The sequence below is a fragment of the Stenella coeruleoalba genome (genome assembly GCF_951394435.1).
Source record: "Stenella coeruleoalba genome assembly, chromosome: 14".
NCBI lineage: Eukaryota > Metazoa > Chordata > Mammalia > Artiodactyla > Delphinidae > Stenella > Stenella coeruleoalba.
In genome coordinates this window covers 73,808,022-73,829,861 of record NC_137160.1, presented here as the reverse complement: position 1 = coordinate 73,829,861, position 21,840 = coordinate 73,808,022, and the positions used below count along the sequence as shown (strand labels likewise).

General features: G+C 38.9%; 3 protein-coding genes across 6 annotated transcripts in view; 1 reads left to right on the top strand and 2 right to left on the bottom strand.

Annotated features, from left to right (window-relative positions):
- Window positions 1-21,840, top strand: part of TMEM116 (transmembrane protein 116) — a 135,857-nt gene that overhangs the window by 98,525 nt on the left and 15,492 nt on the right. The window lies entirely within an intron of this gene.
- On the bottom strand, window positions 13,490-17,377 carry LOC307197164 (disintegrin and metalloproteinase domain-containing protein 1a-like). The gene has a single exon (XM_079942879.1). The coding sequence runs from the start codon at window positions 16,378-16,380 to the stop codon at window positions 13,843-13,845; it is 2,538 nt and encodes an 845-aa protein (XP_079799005.1). The 5' UTR covers window positions 16,381-17,377; the 3' UTR covers window positions 13,490-13,842.
- MAPKAPK5 (MAPK activated protein kinase 5) overlaps window positions 17,478-21,840 on the bottom strand; it is a 40,456-nt gene continuing 36,093 nt past the window's right edge. For all 4 annotated transcript variants that reach the window (XM_079942597.1, XM_079942596.1, XM_079942594.1 and 1 more), the window contains one exon: window positions 17,478-20,929. In XM_079942597.1, coding sequence (XP_079798723.1) covers window positions 20,835-20,929 — 95 coding nt within the window. In that variant the 3' untranslated portion in view covers window positions 17,478-20,834. The remainder of the gene's footprint in view (window positions 20,930-21,840) is intronic.

The window sequence follows — 21,840 nt, the reverse complement described above, 5'->3', positions numbered from 1 at the left end:
CACTTACCAAAATGTAATGCCAAATAACATTAATTAGTGAAACAATGGAAGTGTTTCCAGTTAAAATCTCTTTCCTTTGCCTTTTCGTCCTGGACAATTTGAATTCTACTAACAGCAGATTCTCCCCAGCATAAGACTTTGTCCTAGAAGACTTTGTCCTTTAATTTTTTTTTTTTTTTTTTTTTTTTTGCGGTATGCGGGCCTCTCACTGTTGTGGCCTCTCCCGTTGCGGAGCACAGGCTCCGGACGCGCAGGCTCAGCGGCCATGGCTCACGGGCCCAGCCGCTCCGGGGCATGTGGGATCTTCCGGGACCGGGGCACGAACCCGTGTCCCCTGCATCGGCAGGCGGACTCTCAACCACTGCGCCACCAGGGAAGCCCTTGTCCTTTAATTTTTAAAGTTGTAGGCCTCAGACTTCTCTGGCCCCTTCACCCCTTACAATCGACCCCTTGCATTCTCCCCAAAATTGAAGTGTCAGAAACTTCAGTTTCAGGTGCTTTTTTTCAAATTGGCTCACTATGCTTTCCAGCGAGTATCTGTTGGATATTCGGTTTTATCCTGTTCTCAGGTCCAATAGGCATCCCATTACTTCTCTCTGCTTTCTCCATGACAGGTACTATTTACCACTTGGGTCTTGGAGTTATTGGTAGTTTGTCCTTATACACCATACCTTGGGGTTTGTAAGATGACTTATCACCTTTTTTTGTTGTTGCTTGTAGGGTTTGATTTTTTACCATCATAGTGCTTTGTCTGTTTTTATGGGGTGACTTGAGGAGAGTTTTAAAAATTGCACTGCTGCTGCCACCTTCTGAAAATCTCTCTTCCTATATTTAAATTTGTTTTGTAGCCTTTAAGAAATTGAATGCTACATCCTATGGTAAATCAATTTTTTTCATGGACTGTGATATGGAGCCTTACTACAAGGTTTTTTTGTTTTTTTTTTTTAACATAGAAACCCGAATTCAAGACTCAGTTTGTTTATTTGCAAATTTTTTTATTTTTGTCATTTACTCTCTTTGGGCATCAGCTTCTTCGTTTGTAAAGTGGAAATAATATCTATATGAGCTTTTCTGATGATTCAATAATATTTGTAAAAATGCTTTGTAAAATAAAAAGTGCTACACAGGCACAGGATATTATTATCAACTTCCTTCACATATTCCCTTTTGACTGAGAACTTTCCTAGGATTTCCCCTTTCCCATGAATTTTTTCCCAGTTTTATTTATTTATTTGCTTATTTATTTATTTTTATTGAAGTATACTTTATTTACAATGTGTTAGTTTCTGGTGTACAGCATAGTGATTCAGTTATACATATATATATACCTGTTCTTCAGTTATACATATATATACCTATTCTTCAGTTATACATATATATACCTATATGCATATATACACCTTATTCATTTCCATTATGGTTTATTACAGGATATTGGATGTAGTTTACTGTGCTATACATTAGGACCTTGTGTTTATCTATTTTGTATATAGTGGTTTGTATCTGCTAATCCAAACTCCTAATCCCTCTCCTACCCACTTTCCCCTTTGGTTACCATAAGTTTGTTTTCTATGTGTGTCAGTCCATTTCTGTTTCATAAATAAGTTCATTTTGTGTCATATTTTAGATTCCGCATATAAGTGATATCCTATGGTATTTGTTTTTCTCTTTCTGGCTTACTTCACTTAGTATGATAACCTCTAGGCCCACCCATGTTGCTGCCAATGGCATTATTTTATTCTTTTTTATGACTGAGTGTAGTATTCCATTGTATATCTATACCACATCTTCTTTATCCATTCATGAACATCCATTTATGTTCATGTTGCTGGACATTTAGGTTGCTTCCATGTCTTGGCTATTGTTGCTGTGAACATTCAGGTGCATGTATATTTTTGAATTAGAGTTTTGTCCAGATATATGCCTGGGAGTGGGATTGCTGATCATATGGCAACTCTATTTTTAGTTTTTTAAGGAATCACCATACTGTTTTCCATAGTGGCTGCACCAATGTACATTCCCACCAACAGTGTAGGAGGGTTCCCTTTTCTCCACACCCTCTCTGGTATTTATTATTTGTAGAATTTTTAATGATGGCCATTCTGACCACTGTGAGGTCGTACCTCATTGTAGTTTTGATTTGCATTACTCTAATAATTAGCGATGTTGAGCATCTTTTCATGTGCCTGTTGGCTATCTGTATGTCTTATTTGGAGAAATGTCTATTTATCTTTTCTGCCCATTTCTTGATTGGGTTGTTTGGTTTTTTGTTATTGAATTGTATGAGCTGTTTATGTGTTTTAGAAATTAAGCCCTAGTCAGTTGCATCATTTGCTAATATTTTCTCCCAGCCTGTAGGTTGTCTTTTTGTTTTGTTGATCGTGTCCTTTGTTGTGCAAAAGCTTTTAAGTTTGATTAGGTTCCATTTGTTTATTTTTGCTTTTATTTCTTTTGCCTTGGGAGACTGGCCTAAGAAAACATTGCTATGATTTATGTCAGAGAATGTTTTGTCTATGTTCTCTTCTAGGAGTTTTATGGTGTCATGTCTGATATTTACATCTTTAAGCCATTTTGAGTCTATTTTTGGGTATGTTCTAACTTCATTGATTTACATGCGCTGTCCAGCTTTCCCAACAGCACTTGCTGAAGAGTCTGTCTTTTCAGGACACATTTTTAAACTGCAGCCTAATTGACCTTACAAGTTTGGGGTGATGACTGTAATTGTTTTAAAGTATCCTATAATGCCCAACATACTCATTTAACATTAATATTTTGGTATGTACTGGAAGTTCTCTTACCCTTCACTTACCTACTCATTTCATTAACTGATGTTCTACATTCTTTCTGTAAAACAAAGTGACCTACTCATTTCATTAACTGATGTTCTCCATTCTTTCTCTAAAACAAAGTGACAGTCACAACTCACTGGACATTTAGTAGGCTATACTTTAATATCTACTTTCCTTACATATCTGCTTCCACCAAGTACCAAGATATGTTTATTTCCAAACCTATTTGTGCCAGTTATACTTATGACTATGGTACCTATGACTATAGTACCCAATTAAATATTACATAAAGTGTTAAGATGTGACTGTAAAGAGAAAACGTTTTTGCACTGAGTCAAATGATTTGGAAAAGCTACTTGAAAATATATGTTATAGCATTAGATGTGAACACGACAACTGTAAATGGCAGAGAGGCTCTTTTAAAAAAAATCACGAATCATTCTCTATTTACATTTTACTTCCATTAATGAACCAAAGAGAAATAAAGGTTCTTACCTACCACATCAAACAATAGTCCAATAGACGAATATTCAAGTTGTTTAAAGTATGTTCATATTAATTTTTAGAATCCCATTTAGTTAAGCTTTTTGGTTAATCACCTACATAAATACTGTTGATCACTCCTTGAAACACTTTTGCACTTGGCTTTCCAGACGTGACCCTCTCCTGTTTCTTATTTTACCTCCAGTATGGCTCCTCCATACAAAGTCCCAGGGCTTGTACTCTCAACCCTTTGCTGGAGCAAAGTTTTTTTTTAATTGAAGAAGATTGTAGCAAAGTTCTTACTATATCATCAGGAATATTTAACCCACCATGGAGGTCCAGGGAATTAGCCAGGCATGAAATCCTTTGCAGAAATGACAATGCCTTTCCCCAAATATCTTGATGCTATTTATTTGAATTACATCAAATACAGTAAGCATTTATAATGCCCAAGATCCCACCAGAGCACTTTCTTTGAGGAGCTTATATATAAATGGACCCATCTTCAAGACATAATGAGTTAAAAAAAAAGCATGGTACTATTTATGTTATACTTACATACATGTTATACTTACATACATACTTATATACTTACATACATGTTATACTTACATACATTTATAATGCCCAAGATCCCACCAGAGCACTTTCTTTGAGGAGCTTATATATAAATGGATCCATCTTCAAGACATAATGAGTTAAAAAAAAAGCATGGTACTATTTATGTTATACTTACATACATGAAACAATACTATATATTTTCTTTCTACCTTAAGAGAAGGTCTAGAAACAAATACACTAAACTGATAATAATGGTTCCCAATGAGGAGGATTAGGAAGTGATTAGGACTACTGATAAAAGGGAACTTTAGCCTTATATTTAATATTTTTACTTTTATAATTTTTTTTTTTTTTGGTACACACCACGCAACTTGCGGGATCTTAGTTCCCCAACCAGGGATCGAACACGTGCCCCTTGCAGTGGAAGTGTGGAGTACTAACCACTGGACCACCAGGGAATTCCCTAATTTTTTTACTTTTAAAAGTAAAAAATCATCATCGGATGAATGGATAAAGAAGATGTGGCACATATATACAATGGAATATTACTCAGCCATAAAAAGAGATGAAATTGAGCTATTTGTAATGAGGTGGATAGACCTAGAGTCTGTCATACAGAGTGAAGTAAGTCAGAAAGAGAGAGACAAATACCGTATGCTAACACATATATATGGAATTTAAGAAAAAAAAAAATGTCATGAAAAACCTAGGGGTGAAACAGGAATAAAGACACAGACTTACTAGAGAATGGACTTGAGGCTATGGGGAGGGGGAAGGGTAAACGGTGACAAAGCGATAAAGAGGCATGGACATATATACACTACTAAACGTAAGGTAGATAGCTAGTGGGAAGCAGCCGCATAGCACAGGGAGATCAGCTCGGTGCTTTGTGACCGCCTGGAGGGGTGGGATAGGGAGGGTGGGAGGGAGGGAGACGCAAGCGGGAAGAGATATGGGAACATATGTGTATATATAACTGATTCATTTTGTTGTGAAGCTGAAACTAACATACCATTGTAAAGCAATTATACTCCAATAAAGATGTTTAAAAAAAAATAAAAAATAAAAAAAAATAAAAATTAAAAAAAAATACCTTTATTGATGTATAATTAAGCTACTACAAAATTCACCCTTTTAAAGCTCACAATTCAAAAGTTTTTAGAATAAATATTGTGCAACTATCACTACAATTTAATTTTAGAACATTTTTATCACTCCAGAAAGAAACTTGTTCTGGTTAGCAGTCCCTCCTCACTTTCCCCCTCAGCTTCTTCCACCCCAGCTTTCTGTTTCTGTGGATTTGCCTATTCTGGACATTTAACATAGATAGAATGATATAATATGTGACCTTATGTGACTAGCTTTTTTCACTTAGCATAATGTTTTCAAGATTCATCCATACTGTAGCATGTATCAATACTACTTTCCTTTTTATTGCTGAATAATGGTCTGTTGTATAGCTATACAACATTTTATTTATCCATTCTTCAGCTGATAGACATTTACATAGTTTCCACTTTGGGGATGAATAGTGATGCTCTGAACGTTTGTGTACAAATTTTTGTATGGGTGTATGTTTTCATATTTTTTGGATATATATGTTTATAGGAGTGGAGTTGCTAGGTCATATGGTAACTCTATGTTTAGCATTTTGTGGAACTGCCAAACTTTGTTCCAACGTAGTTGCACCATTTTTAAATTCCCACCAATGATATGTAGAAGTTCCAGTTTTTCCACATCCAGAATCTGTGTTTTTATCTTCAGCATCTAGTGCAGTTCCTGGCATATAAATGTTTCTTGAATGTGAAAGCTTGAATGAAAGAATGAATCAATGAAAAAGTGAACAAATGTGTTGAGGTCAGATTTCATATTTAATAGCAATTCACAGTAAAGATATTGACCATTAGTTTCTCAATTTTAATCTTTTTTTAATTATTTTTTTATTTTTTAATTTATTTTATTTTTGTCTGTGTTGGGTCTTCGGTGCTGCACGTGGGCTTTCTCTAGTTGCAGCGAGCGGGGGCTACTCTTCGTTGCGGTGCACGGGCTTCTCTTTGCGGTGGCTTCTCTTGTTGCAGAGCACAGGCTCTAGGGGCACAGACTCAGTAGTTGTGGCTTGTGGGCTCTAGAGCGCAGGCTCAGTAGTTGTGCCGCACGAGCTTAGTTGCTCCGCAGCATGTGGGATCTTCCCAGACCAGGGATTGAACCCGTGTCCCATGCATTGGCAGGCAGATTCTTAATCACTGCACCGCCAGGGAAGTCCCTCAATTTTAATCCTGGTTCATAATTCTAGGGTAAGTCAAGGTCCATGGATTTATCGCCTACATTTGATCAATTGACCATTATTTGGTGTTATGAACTTACATTATTCTATTAATGAACTTACAGTTAGTCCTATACATATCACAACCAGTTGGGTTCATATAATATTGTTTTGTCTACAAAGACAGGTAGATTATAAATTCCTTGGATTCAGGGAACATGGTTTATAATTTCTTTGTATTACTAGAAATAATTGTGGTGATATGCTCGTAAGTGTTTGACAATTGGTACTCAAATTTGTATGATTTACCTATTTCTGTGCTGTAAATACTCCCACCACCATGGCCAATTTCAAGCTACCAGTATGATGTCACTGAACACAGAATTGGTAAGATATGCTACAGTGAGCTCTCACCAGCAATATTAACTTGCTCCAGCACATCACTAATACCAAAAAGAAAACTGACGATGAAATCAAATGACCTAAAATTCCAGTCCTGACTCTGCTACTAATTAACTATGTGACATTGCCAAACAGTTCTCCTTTCTGAGCCTCATATATAAAATTGAGCTATTTCTATTAACCTCAAAGACATTTGTGTTATTAATAAGAAAAGACAATATTGTACAACACAAGGAATATAGCCAATATTTTATAATAACTGTAAATGGAGTATAACCTTTAAAAATTGTGAATCACTATACTGTCTACTGTAACATATAGCATTGTACATAAACTATACTTCAATTGAAAAAAAAAAGAAAAGACATGAGAAAGTACCAGTTTGGGACATCTAATGGATGGTCAGGTATGAATGTGAATAGCTCAACCGTGGAGCTGGGTCCCGATAAGAGACTTATTAGTCAATACTTGTTGACCACTAAACTCTAGGCAAAACCACATACGCTGAGGCTAACTCAGTTCCTTACTTTCCTTCTCTGAAGATCCTTCTGCCCACTCTACCAGTTCCCTCTTCTTCTATAAGTTCCTGACAGGTTTTTTTCCCATAAATATTCATTTAAGAAGATAAGTGTTACAAAAAAGAAGACAGTTTGATCTAGTTAAATGTAGGTGGAATTTTTGGAAAGCATAAACTGAGTCCTCATTTCAGGGTAGACCCTAGTTAGAAATTTCTGGGATTTATAACTTGTTACAACTTGCGGAGAATTAAGAGGATGTAGGATGGGCAGGAAATACCCTATAAAGACCTAATTTGTTAATATGATATGCAACAAAGGAAAACAATAGTAACCTGGACAAATATTTATTGACTTTATTTTGTTCTGAGCAGAAGTCTAAAAGTTTTACATATTAGTAATCCACACGATAACACTGCAGGGTATTTATGATTTATCCAGTTTTATGGTTGAAAAAAACTGATGTTCATAGGGTAAAATTAAGTTATCCAAACTCACTGCTAAGAAAGATGAGTAGAGATTCAAACCTAAATCACTATGACTTCAAAACCCAAATGATTTAGCCAACCTCTCAAAATAGCCCTAGAGTTGGCCAGTGGTATAGGAAGTGGTATGCCTGGATTAGAAGTTTAGATTCCATTTTAGTGAGTGCGTTGAAGGAGCAGAAGTCCCCAAAGCCCAACGTACTATTCCTAAACCCTTAATGAGGTGTCTGGGAAAATTTGTTAATTTTTTTTTCATAGAGAGATGTCCTCTGAAACTACCTCTGCAAGGCCTTAAAGGAGAGGGGCAGGCTGCCATAAATCACCTCGGCCTTATCCCCTGCTAACAATAATGAATTCTAGCTGTGGAGTTACTGCCTCTCAGAACCAGCACAACACAAGCAGCCAAAGCTTGAGTTAACTCAAGGTAACAGGATTGCTTGAAGCATGATACTGGGAGGTGCTTCTCACCTGGTCTGAGTTTCCTGAACATGTCTGTCAGTCATCCTGAGAGTAGAATTCTGCCAAGAGGAGTGGTGGAGAAGAGAAAGGAATAACAGGAAGATAGCACAGTTGGAGAATAGGGCCCAGAAGAAAATCCTAGATGTACTATATTCAGATTTGTGTATTTGGAAGTATTTTGTTGGCAGTATTATTTGTAGAGGCTAAAAACAAAACCATGGAAACAAAATTCATGGCCAACTATTGAAAATGGTTGAATTAACTGTAGAAGATACTTAACAAAATACCATGGAATACTATGCAGTCGTGAAAAGAAATTATTTCGAAATATAGGATGACTTGCTGAGCTTGCCACTATGCAGAGAAAAGCAAGATTCAAAGGAATATAAATAATGTGGGGCTTCCCTGGTGGCGCAGTGGTTGAGAGTCCGCCTGCCAGTGCAGGGGACACGGGATCGTGCCCCGGTCCGGGAGGATCCCACGTACCGCGGAGCGGCTGTGCCCGTGAGCCATGGCCACTGAGCCTGCGCGTCCGGAGCCTGTGCTCCGCAACGGGAGAGGCCACAGAAGTGAGAGGCCCGCGTACTGCAAAAAAAAAAAAAAAAAAAAAAAAAAAATAATGTGAACTCAGTTTTAAAAGATTACCCCTAAAACACACACTATATATATATATATATATATATATATATATATATATATATATATACTCTATATATGTATACTTACATGACTATGGAAAAGGATATGGAAAGTTGTACACTAAGTTAGCAGTGACTTTCAAGAACAAAGTGAGGAGAGCTGCAGCCAGTGAAGGGGGTAAAAGGAGATGATCATGAAATAAATTAAGATAGCATCTTCTTAAAGGGAGGGAGTCCAAAATAAATGGAGCATGTAGGATAGGATCCCATTTTTAAAAAGTATTTGGGTCTGGGCTTTCTGAAAATAACAGGGATTACAATTCAGAAAACAGGAGATAATGGATGTGTGACATCAATGCATCAAAACTCAAGAGGCAGCAGTCTTCCAGAGGGCAGTACCTTCCAGCCTCTTGTGCCTCGGTCCTTTACCTGGACCCTCTTAAACAAACCCTAGGTCCCCAACTTCCAACTTTTCTCTCAACAAAATCCTTCCTTCTCAGTGATCAACATTACAATGAGCTCCATAAGGATGTAATTTTGCCTACACTGAAGACAGCTCATCTTTAAGTTTAGTCGAGCTGTATATAAATCATGTCTCAACCACTCTAGTGAGGAATAGGCCTTGAGTTTTATCTTAAAATTTCACCGAAAGGTTCTCCCACAAGTAAATGCAGATTTTGCCTTTGATTCTGATTAAGCAAAAACTACTGAGAATTTGAAATGTGTGTAATTATAGTTCATTATGCTACAGGTTTCAAAGACACAAAATCTATCTCATAGGTAAGGTCATAGTCAAAGTATTTAGCTCCCCCCACCAATCAGCATCTGGAATTAGAAGAATTTTCCATAACAGAACATAAGGTGGTGGAGTGTGCATATTTCTGGGGGGAGGGTTACGAAAGATTCATCTCCTCATTCCCGAGTAATCACCTGGAGCCATGACATGTATTATGGAGTGTGATAACGGAGCTTAAATATTTTGACAGCTTTATGTATAGAAGCAGGTGAAAAATTATTTTAAAGTTGTTCATCATTTTTGTTGCTGGAGGAAGATAGCCTTTTTTTTTTAATTGGAGTAAAATTGCTTTACAATGTTGTGTTAGTTTCTGCTGTACAGTGAAGTGAATCAGCTATATGTATACCTATATCCCTTCCCTCTTGCACCTCCCTCCCACTCTGCCATCCCACCCATCTAGGTCGTCACAGCTCACCAAGCTGAGCTCCCTGTGCTATACAGCATGTTCCCACTAGCTATCTATTTTACACATGGTAGTGTATTTATGTAAAACCTAATTTCCTGATTCGTCCCACCCTCGCCTTACCCCCTGTGTCCACACGTCCATTGTCTACATCTGCAACTCTATTCCTGACCTACAGATAGGTTCATCTGTACCATTTTTCGAGATTCCACATATATGCATTAATTTACAATATTTGTTTTTCTCTTTCTGCCTTACTTCACTCTGTATGACAGACTCTAGGTCCATCCACATCTCTGCAAATGACCCAATTTCGTTCCTTTTTACAGCTGAGTAATATTCCATTGTATATGTGTACCACATCTTCTTTATCCATTCATCTAACGTTGTACATTTAGGTTGTGTAATAATGGAGCTTAAATATTTTGACAGCTTTATGTATAGAAGCAGGTGAAAAATTATTTTAAAGTTGCTCAGCATTTTCATTGGTGGAGAAAGATTGCCTTTGTTTTTTGTTTTGTTTTTTTTAAGAGAACACTTCAGTGAGATTTTGGTCCACACCCACCCCAAATGATGAATTCTACTCAAGAATGAAATTTGGGCTTCCCTGGTGGCGCAGTGGTTGAGAGTCCGCCTGCCGATGCAGGAGACAAGGGTTCGTGCCCCGGTCCGGGAAGATCCCACATGCCGCGGAGCGGCTGGGCCTGTGAGCCATGGCCGCTGGGCCTGCGCGTTCGGAGCCTGTGCTCCACAGCGGGAGAGGCCACAACAGTGAGAGGCCCGCATACAAAAAAAAAAAAAAAAAAAAGAATGAAATTTGAACCCCTTGCTAACATTATGCTCAGTGGTGAAAAAGCTGAAAGCTTTTCCTCTAAGATCAGTAACAGCACAAGGATGCCCACTTTCACCACTTTTATTCAACATAGTATTAAAAGTCATAGGCAGAGCAGTTAGGCAAGAAAAAGGAATAAAAGCATCCAAATCAAAAAGGAAGAAGTGGGCTTCCCTGGTGGCGCAGTGGTTGGGAGTCTGCCTGCTGATGCGGGGGATGTGGGTTTGTGCCCCGGTCTGGAGGGATCCCTCATGCCGCGGGGCGGCTGGGCCTGTGAGCCATGGCTGCTGAGCCTGCACGTCCGGAGCCCGTGCTCCGCAACAGGAGAGGCCACAGCAGTGGGAGGCCCACGTACGGAAAAAAATAAATAAATAAATAAGGAAGAAGTAAAACTGTCACTACTTGCAGATGACATGTTATATATAAAAAGCCCTAAGGACTCAATCAAAATACTGTTAGAACTAATAAATGAATTCAGTAAAGTTGTAGGATGCAAAATCAATATACAAAAATTAGTTGTGTTTCTATACACTAATAACAAACTATCATAGGAGAAATTAAGAAAACAATCCCATTTATAATTGCATCAAAAAGAATAAAATACTTGGAATGAACTTAACCAAGGAGGTGAATGACCTATACACTGAAAACTATAAGACATTGATGAAGGAAATGGAAGAAGATGCAAATAATAGAAAAATATTCTGTGTTTATGAGTTGGAAGAATTATTATTGTTAAAATGTCCATAATAGGGCTTCCCTGGTGGCGCAGTGGTTGAGAGTCCGCCTGCCGATGCAGGGGACACGGGTTTGTGCCCCGGTCCGTGAGGATCCCACATGCCGTGGAGCGGCTGGGCCCGTGAGCTATGGCCGCTGGGCCTGCGTGTCTGGAGCCTGTGCTCCACAGCGGGAGAGGCCACAATGGTGAAAGGCCCACGTACCGCAAAAAAAAAAAAAAAAAAATTTCCATAATACCCAAAGCAATCTGTAGGCTCAGTGCAATCACTATCAAAATTCCAATGACATTTACCACATAAATAGAACAAATAATCCTAAAAATTTTTTGGAACTATGAAAGACCCCAGATAGCCAAAGCAGTCTTGATAAAAAAGAACAAAGCTGGAAGCATAATGCTTCCTGATTTCAAACTATATTACAAAGCTATAGTAATCAAAACACTATGGTATTGGCATAAAAACAGACACATAGATCAATGGAACAGAATAGAAAGCTCAGAAATAAACTCATACATATATAGTCAATTAATTTACAACAAAGAAGCCAAGAATATACAATGAGGAAAGAACAGTCTCTTCAATAAGGGGGAAAACTGAACAACCATATGCATAAAATGAAAGTGCATCACTATCTTATACCATATACAAAAATTAACTCAAAATGGGTTAAAGATGTGAAAATAAGATCTGAAACCATAAAACTCCTAGGAAAAAAACATAGGCAGTAAGCTCCTTGACACTGGCCTTGACAATGGCTTTTTGGATTTGACACCAAAAGCCAAGGCAACAAATGCAAAAACAAGTGGAACTAGGGACTTCCCTGGTGATCCAGTGGTTAAGACTCCATGCTCCTAATGCAGGGGGCCTAGGTTCAATCCCTGGTCAGGGAACTAGATCCTACATGCCGCAACTAAAAACCTGTGTGCTGCAACTAAAGATCCTGCATGCCTCAAGGAAGATCCCTCACGTGGCAATGAACATCCTGCATGCTGCAACTAAGACACGGAGCAGCCAAATAAATAAATAAATATTAAAAAAGGAAAGAAAAAACAGTGGAACTACATCAAACTAAAAGGCTTCTTTCTGCACAGCAAAGGAAATCATCAACAAAATGAAGTCAACCTATCGAATGGGAAAAAATATTTGCAAATCATATATCTGATATGGGGTTAATATCCAAATATAAAAAGAACTTATACAACTCAATATCAAAAAGAAAAAAGTCCAATTTAAAAATGGACAGAGAATCTGAATAGGCATTTTTCCAAAGAAGACATAAAGATGGCCAGCAGGTCCATGAAAAGGTGTTCAACATCACTAATCACCTGGGCAATTAAGGACAGTTGTCTTCCTGCTCACTTTTTTTTTACTAAAGGAACAGGCTCACGAGGCAGTGGCGAATGTAGATTCAGTCATACGTGGGGCCGTATGCAGGTTCCACCCCTTATCAACTCTAGAGCAAAAATCTTTGGTCTCTGTTTCTTCATGTACAAGATGGAGGTCTCATAGGGTGGATGGGAGGATTAAATTAAGACAACAAATGTAAAGTAGCACAGTGTCTTGCACAGAATGCATGTTTTATTGTATGTGCTTTGTGCTCTCTTTACAGACAATTGACTACCCTCCAAAGCTCTGTTCCTTTGGACTGTCAGTCAACAATATGTTAACTTAAAAAGGAAATGAGAAATAAATATAATAAGTAAAGTCGAAAAACAGAAAAGAAGGAACAATTAATACTTTCAATTTAACTCCGCACTAGACAAGGTTGTCTCTTGCCTAAGTTGCTCCCCTTCCCCCATGCACCCAGACCCAGGGTGATCGGACAACCCTGGATCAGATGTAGCCCCTTCCAAGAGAGCCCCAAAATAAAGAAGCCTCAAGGACTAGGCTGTATGGAGTCTGAAGCGATGCTTCATCTTAAAATAGCTTTTTATTTATTTTAAATTACCTTTTATTCGTGAATAGCAACTTTTGGGGCAAATTAGATTACTCAACAGATAACATTTTTAAGATAATGTGTTATGAGTGGGATTAATGACCCTGTGATAGTCATAGGTAGAGATAATGTATCAAACAATGTAGATGGAAGATGGTAGGCCCTGAAAAGTAATTTCAGATCAGAAATTGGCCCAAATGAATGATGATATTGATAGGTATGATTCATGAGAAGAGCTTAAATAAAATTGTTTCATGAAATGGGAAAAAAGCAAAAATATAGAATATTTTATGAGTTCATATATGAACATATAACCAAATTACTAAAATGAATACTGAAAGCAGGGACGTCTCTGTTCCCATGTTAGTATGTTTCTGTAGACTATATATCCTGTTCAGAGCTACAGGAGCCATCAATTCTCACTTCACCTTTGCTTCTCTGAGCCCCTCTTTCCCACTCAGTGCTTGAGATATTCGATATTTTTGGATTCTTCCACCAATACACTTCTGCCTTTGGTTATCCTTTTCCTTCACCTGCTACCTCTTATGGTTCTAGCTCTCCTGGTGGTGGGGCCTCCAGCAGCAGCAGCATTGCCTCCAGCGGCGGGGGAGCCTCCAGCGGCGGCAAGGGGGCCTCCTCCGGTGGGGGGGCCTCCTCTTCTTGGTCCTTCTCTTCTGACTCCTCCTCCTGTAGCCCCACTGGTAGAAACTCCGTTAAGAATCCCTTACTAGTGGTTTCCTCTGAACTTTCCTCCAAGGTACGCCCTAGGGTCTCTACTGACTCATTTACAGCCCTGAGGGTAATGTAAAATATTAAAACTAACAACAATATTAAAAGAAATGAAGGGAGTATGAAAATTAGCTTGCCAACATTTCTAAACTCAATGCTACGTTGAAAAGAACCGCCACCTACACCTACACTTTGAATTTCAGTTGGTTTGCCAGGTGGACCACTGTCTACACTACCACCATCTCCTGGACCTCTGCAGTCAGGGGGAGCATAGCCAGCCTCACAATGGCAGTGCCTAAAATTGTTGCAAACTCCGTTACCATTACACATTTCTTCTGGTTTGCAGTCATACTTGAGCACAGCATAATCAGTACAAGAGTAATTTACACAGACTTTGTTTGGAGCACAAAGAGTGCCAGTGTGTACATCTCCATCATCAGGGATATCAGTAGTGTTATAGGCATCTATGCTCCAGCACCAGTCATCTTCATGAGCGACCTGGATCAGTGTATGATTTGGTTTGATTTGTGGTACCTGTCTAACATTTGTACATATAAGTTTCCCACAAAATATATTATCATCTACACACTTCAAATATCTTAACCTAGGTGAGTTGGTAATACCACAGTTTCCAAACCGGTCCCCTCTTCTGTTCATTGAAATGTAACAGTTTTCTGGGGCAGACCTTGCAGAGAACCCATATATATCCATGCACTGATTATCAGGGTTCTTACAGCGACCTCCAGCACAATAGTGAATTCTATCACACATTGTACCATCTATCTTATAGCTGTCTATGGGGCATTCTCCAGAGGAACCATCACAATACTCTGGGAGGTCACACTCCCCCAAAGCAGGACGGCACATGAATCCCTTATATTTCAGTTGGCATTTAACGCAGCAGAGTCCATCACTACACTCTGCATTCTCCTTCAGCCTACATGTTTGGTCACAGCATGGGTGATTGTCACAGTCAGAACCACAGTCACACTGCTCATCCTCTTCTACAACACCATTTCCACAGCGGGAATCCCTCCGTACGCGGCCTTTGGGCCCAGGCTTGTTAAATAGGCAGGCCCCTTTGTGTTCCCAGAGGAACTGGTAGAAGAAGTCAGAGCTGCAGTTGCTGAAGCCACTTTCTTTAGTGATATTTTCACGCATGAGGCCAAAGGGTTTATCTTTACAAACGCAGGCCGAATGGTCATGCGGAATACCCAAGTTGTGCCCAAGCTCATGGACCATGAGCGCTGCAAACAGGAGGACATCCTCATGGTGGAAGGATTCAATGGCTGCTGCAAAATCACTTGAACAGGCACCACTGAGAAATGCCTGCCCCGTATCCTCTTTAGGATGGTGTCCAACGATCATGTGGGCAACATCATGCTTCACACGATGGAAGAGCCTCTCTTGTCTCCAGCTATTGAAATTCCTGAGTGCAACTTGCAGGTCCACTGGGACCTGTATGAGGTCCCCCTCGGTCCAAATCTCCATTCCAGCCAGCACCACCTCTGTGTTTATTCCCCTAGTGAAGCTGTTGGCCAGAGCAATGATGTCCATTACTCTCTGGACTGTCTCATTGATGTCATTGCCCCACATTTGGAACCGCTGGTTGTCGACCACGACAAACATCTCCACGTATTTGGTATGTGACCACAAGTAGGATGGCACCTGCCGACTGCGAGGCTTGCTGCTCTCTTGTTGCCGGCTGGTGAATGCCACTTGGCTGTCATTGGAAGTGACACTACAGGAGACTGGAGCTTCACGGGCCATGGTGTACAACACATGTTCAAACCGTTTTGAAGAGTGAATGGGCTCAATGCCATAGGATTTTGCCTCCTTAATCAGGACGCCTCTGAGGCCTGAACAGGTGTTGACAGAAACAAAAGAACCTGGGACTCCTTCTATGTAGCCTTCATAATGACAGTCATGTGAGATCAAAGGCATTTCTTGCCCCAGGATGCCATTGTGGTAGCTGAAGACTGGAAAGTTATTCACAAAATAGTCTCTCTTCACCTTCAGGTGAATCAGCTGTTTCTGGCCCTGCATAAATAGCACATAGGAGAGCTTTCCCACTTGGTCTTCCCTTCCTTCCACTGTCAGACTCTTGGGGGTGACTGTTTCATAGGAAGAGTAATATACTGATCCCAGGTCACAGTACAAGCTTGGCAGAGAAATCACCAACAGCAACACAATCCTCAAACTGAAACATGAAGATCCTGGCACTGGCCCCAGCCTCAAATCCCTCTTCTGCTGAGCCCAAGTCTGAAACTTCATCTTACCCTCCTTCAAGGCCACTTGGTTTTTCCGTAGAGAAGGCAGTATAGAGGCAGAGTGTGTCACAGACGCTGCCATGTTAAATCAGTTGATGATGCAGGGCCTATGTCCAGCAGCAGCAGCTTTCCCTGACACGCAGACCCTCCGTCACAGGTATTCACTTCAGATCTATGCTGGCTCCCTTATGGGTGGGCACTGCCCAACTCTGAGTCTTACAGACCTTGGGGCTGTGTTTCTGTTCTTGCTTTTCTCTCTTGGCCTTCAGTGGTTTCCTTACTATATGACTTCCTTCCAACAGCAATGGTTTTAATGCTCCTTGGCTAAGTTCCCTTTACGCTTACACAGAGATATACCAAGTAGAAGGCCTGTAATGATTCAGCCAGGACTGTTACTCAGGTAAATTATCCTTATCCTCAGCCCAGGGCCACGCTACTCCTGATATCCGTTAATCTGCGCATTCTTTGAAACCCAACATTCTGGCAGGAGGTCAGGGGGGAGGGGATGGGGATTCTTCGGGATCTCAGAGCAGGACGAAGCTCTCTGTTGCCCATTACCTCTTTTCCTCATTTCTGTAGTATTGAGGGTACTGTTTTTCAGTCCAGCCCTCCTTTGTCAGGGTCTGGTTTTTCTCCTTTAATTCAAGAAAACTTGTATGTGGATGCACAAATTCTCCCTCATTAACTTTTGTTCATAACAGATGAGTTTAGCCACTTTGTGTCTGCATATAAACATAATTTTCCTCTAATAAGTTTTCCTAATGCACAAACGTACTAAGTGTTAAATGAAAGGAGTTCAGTTTCACTACGGAGACTTACAAGTGACTAAGATCAAAGTTCAGTTCCTCCCAACATAAAAACAAAGTCTGGAATAAAACTAAACTCTGATTAACCAGGTATCTAGTTACCATTTCATCAAGAAAATAAAAATGGACTGTATAAGAGCTTTTTAAAGACTTCTTTGCTTTCGTAACTAAAATTGAACTGTAATGTCTATGGAAGTCCTTGGATTTGATTTTGATGTTGATCTCCTGGTGTATTTAGCAGTATAAATTTAAAAGGAAAAAAGCCCTATTTAACCACATTCCTTGCCCAGTTATTCTCCTTTGCATCATAAGATGAACTAAAGACTCTACATCTTTTATCTTGCATAAAAATAATTTTATATTAAGTCAAATATCTACAATATAAAACCTTCAAAATAAGGGTTATGGCTATAAGTACCACACAAAAATGGAGAAATGCCTTATATAATTCAAAAGAGAATGGAATAGTACTACAAGAGCTCAGATATAAGCATGAGAGTAGATCAACTCATTAACCCCAATTAATAATATTTAATTCCTAATACAGATGAAAAAATTAATCATCCACATCTAGCAAGAAAATTAATACTATCATATCACAAACATATTAAAAAATTTACAGCAAAAATGGTGAAATGATTTCCAGCTGGATTTCTTTTCTCCTTGTGTTCTGTATAAGAGGAAAGCCTCTTAAAATTATGTAACTTGGAAATTATCACAGATTTAAGATGTTCCCCTGTGTCTTAACCAAACAGGCAGGGAAAATTTAAGTCATTCTGTGGGACAAAAAAATCAATAATGAAAGACCACTTCTACTTTTTTAAATAAATAAAAATATAATTAAAATCAAATATCCAATTTTCCAGTTCTCAAATTGAGACACATTTTCTTCAATAAATACACACGCACGCAAGCATTCACACAAAAGATCTGATTTAAATCATTTGACTTCTTCAACCAATAATTCCTTCAACTTGTTCTATCTCAAATGAATACAAAAACAAAACTTTTTAAAAAGCAGTTCCTCCTATCATATGTTTCAGACAATAAATTTCTCACAGGTGTTCTCCTATAGCTTATACAATATGTTAGCCAGAAAAATACAAAAGTTGTTTCGCATCAAGCAGATTAATAACTATGGTAAAGTCTAAAGGTATTTGAGTAATGGTTTTATAGTAAGCAGAGGGTTAGCAAATCATGTAGGAAAACTGAAGACTCTAACCTCCTGCCTATGAGAACTGTTCTTACAGTGTGAACTTCCTGCAGGTACAGGCATTAGACAGACAGGCCAAAAGAGACAAGGATGATTTTGTTTCACTTCCAGTACATGTGAATGTTTTATTAGTAAACCTGACTGGTAAAGTTAAAGCAGAATTTGCTACTGGCCTACAAACAAATTCCATAAACAAAACTCCACTTTAAAGACCAAACATTGCTGAGTCTTTTGGAAGCTGTTGTTTTGTCAAGGAGCTCTCTGTAGGATAGGACCCACTTTTGAGTTACAACAGCTAGAGCATCCTCCAGGGTATTCACAAACTTTCAGCATGGACCTGTCTGGATACAGCACTCATTTTCGCGGCCAGTTTAATTCAAACTAAAGAAACACGGGCAACTGCTGCTCAGAGTAAAAGGAAGAATCTTTTGGATACCCTTTTAGATCATGCCTAAAATTCACCACACAGGGAAGGAAATCATCTTGAGCCTCTAGAAGACACCCAGATAACAAATTTGAGAAGTTAATGGTAGACTGGGCATGCTAGAAGATTCCTCTGAAGAAAAAGAGTAACAAAGTTAATTACTGCCTTCCTCTCCCAAGTGAACACTGAACCTCTACCCTAAGATAAGAAAAATAACAGGTATTCAGTTGTTCCAGAAACAAGTGCAGAGTTTTTCCTGATTGTAAGAAGTGATTTTGATTTGTAAGACTGCATTTCACTGAAAAAACAGAATTATTCAACCCTTAATTCAACTCTCAGCTAAGTTTTGTGGTTAGTAAATAAGAAAACATTTTGTTTTTCTCTGCTGCCTGTTAGATTTTGCCATGTTTAAAAGTATTGAATTCTCGGGCTTCCCTTGTGGTGCAGTGATTGAGAGTCCGCCTGCCGATGCAGGGGACGCGGGTTCGTGCCCCGGTCCAGGAAGATCCCACATGCCGCGGAGCGGCTGGGCCCGTGAGCCATGGCCTCTGAGCCTGCACGTCCGGAGCCTGTGCTCCGGCAACGGGAGAGGCCACAACAGTGAGAGGCCCGCGTACCGCAAAAAAAAAAAAAAAAAAAAAAAGTATTGAATTCTCCTTACAGGTTATCCATTTGTAGCAGTTATCAATCACCGAAGATTAGTGAGCCTTACCTCAAAAAATGCCTTGAATTTAAAACTCTCCAAAGTAAAAGGGAACCAATGTGTAAGGTAATTTCTAAGAGATACTTAATGTTTTTATCATATATTCCTACAGTCATTCACACACATATGGGACATACTAAGCAAATGTCACCCTGAAGACATACTCAGCAAAGTGGAAGAGTTAGAAAATAAGTGAGCTCTGGGGGGTTGATTTTGATTGAAGAGAATTTGATGGGATGAAACTGAATAACTGAGCCTACTGACCCTTTTCTTCTCCTCTGTGAATTGGAGTTGGCCTATTAGCTCTCCCATTTACCAACACAGAACCACCAATCAAGAACTGCTAAAAAAATAAATAAAAATGGTGTGTTATGGATGCCGATATGTACAACAGCAAAGTAGAAAAGCACCCAGCCTTGTTTTCTATTCCAGTATCTGATCTCTGGGCCAGAACCATGCTTCCTGAAAATGAAGGGTGATAAATAAAATACATGCATCCCAGGGGATGCCACCATGAAACCCAGGCAGAAATGTTAGAGAAAAAGGGTAGCTTTAAGAGAAAAAACTTGGACCATCTTTAGATGCTAACCCAATAGTCCAGTTTTTATGATATGTAACTTTCTCAGAAAAATCATCCCATAAAAGGGGCCAGAAGAACAGGGAAAGGAGATAAGAAGCAATGGAGCTGGTGAGGGCTGCAGGAAAGGGAGAGGACAAAGTAGGATCTCAAAGGAGGTGGGAGGGCTGAAGCTCTGGTTAAACATGAAAAGAATAAACTCAATAGAGAATCCCATTAGATTTAAGAAATACACCAATACCTTTTAAAAAAAATATGACAAAAAAGGAGTATTACCACTCTTCTCTAGGGAATTAGGGATAAGAGAAATGAGGGCTCAACTCCCTGCCTCTTCCATCATGGGAGGTGGCACCCTGTAACAGGCAAGCAGTCTGCAACATGGATCCACAAAAATTTCTTGGCACCAGAGCTAATCCACTGATAGTGCAGAAAGTAAAATACACAGGGCAATTGAAACCAGATTCCACAGTACTTGATTCAACTGTTTACTAAGGTCAGTATAGTTGGTCCTTTGCCTACCACTGGCAAATGGTTTTTGTATACTTTATTACAAATAAAACAATCTTGCTTGACAATACCATCTGTCAGCTTTACCATATATGACTAAACAATCCTAAAGTAATAATATATTAGGAACTGAGCTTTTCTTAAAAACAAATGAACTATACTATTAGTAAATCCTGTATCTAAATTTATACAGCATCTTTAAGCAATGTGGAAATGAAATTATGATTTATTAATTTACATACAAATTACTTTATACATTAATGAATAAATTTTCAACTTGTTAAAAAACAAAGTCTGAAGCTGTCATTATTGGGATTCGTGGGATGTGGTTTGCTCTTCTATCACTTGCTTCACAATTTCTGCCAGTTTTAGTCGATCTACTTTATCTGTGAATCCACGACCTGAAACCCAAAAAAGAAAAAGGTCAGTCTCCAAACTGGGAGGTGATAAGATTCTTGACAGGGACCCAATAAGGTACATCTCACCAGTGTCAAATTCACCCTCACCATGGAGGAACCATCACCAACACTGATCAAAAGCAGTTCAACTCCCCCATTTTTCAAGTAGAACTGAGCAGCTTATTAACCTGGCCGTAAAAATCCAATGTTCAGTACAACAGCACAGCAAGAAACCACAAAGAGGGAGAAGTTCTTTGTGATATGTATGTCGACAACAGAACTCATATCCGGACTGTATAAAGAACTCCTACACATCTATAAGAGAGATACAACTCAACAGAAAAATGGGCAAAAGAATAGGCACTTAACAAAATCTAAATGGCCAATAAACATTAAAACGTGCTTAAGCTCATAGTCATCAGGGAAAGGCAAAGTAAAATGACACGCAATACCAGTAGTACTTATTAATCAGAATGACTAAAATGAAAAAGACAATAGCAAGGGTTGGTGTGGATATAGAATAACTAGAACCCTCAAACACTGCTAGTGGAAGTGTAAAGTGGTACAACCACTTTGGAAAACTGGTGGCAGTACCTACAGAAGCTAAACAGATGAATATCCCCATGAACCAGCAACTCCAATCCTAGATACATAAGAGAAATGAGTTCATTAAAATATTCATAAAAGATGTACACAAGAGTGTTTATAGCAGTGCTTTCCTTAATTACCAAAACCTGGAAACAACCCATATGTCCGTTCAACAGCAGAATGAATAAATATAAATACAAAAAATATATGTGTATATATATATGGAGAAAAATATATATAGAGAGAATATATATATATTTACATACATATATATGAGAATGAATTGCTGCTACACACAACAATATGGTTGAATCTCACAAATATAA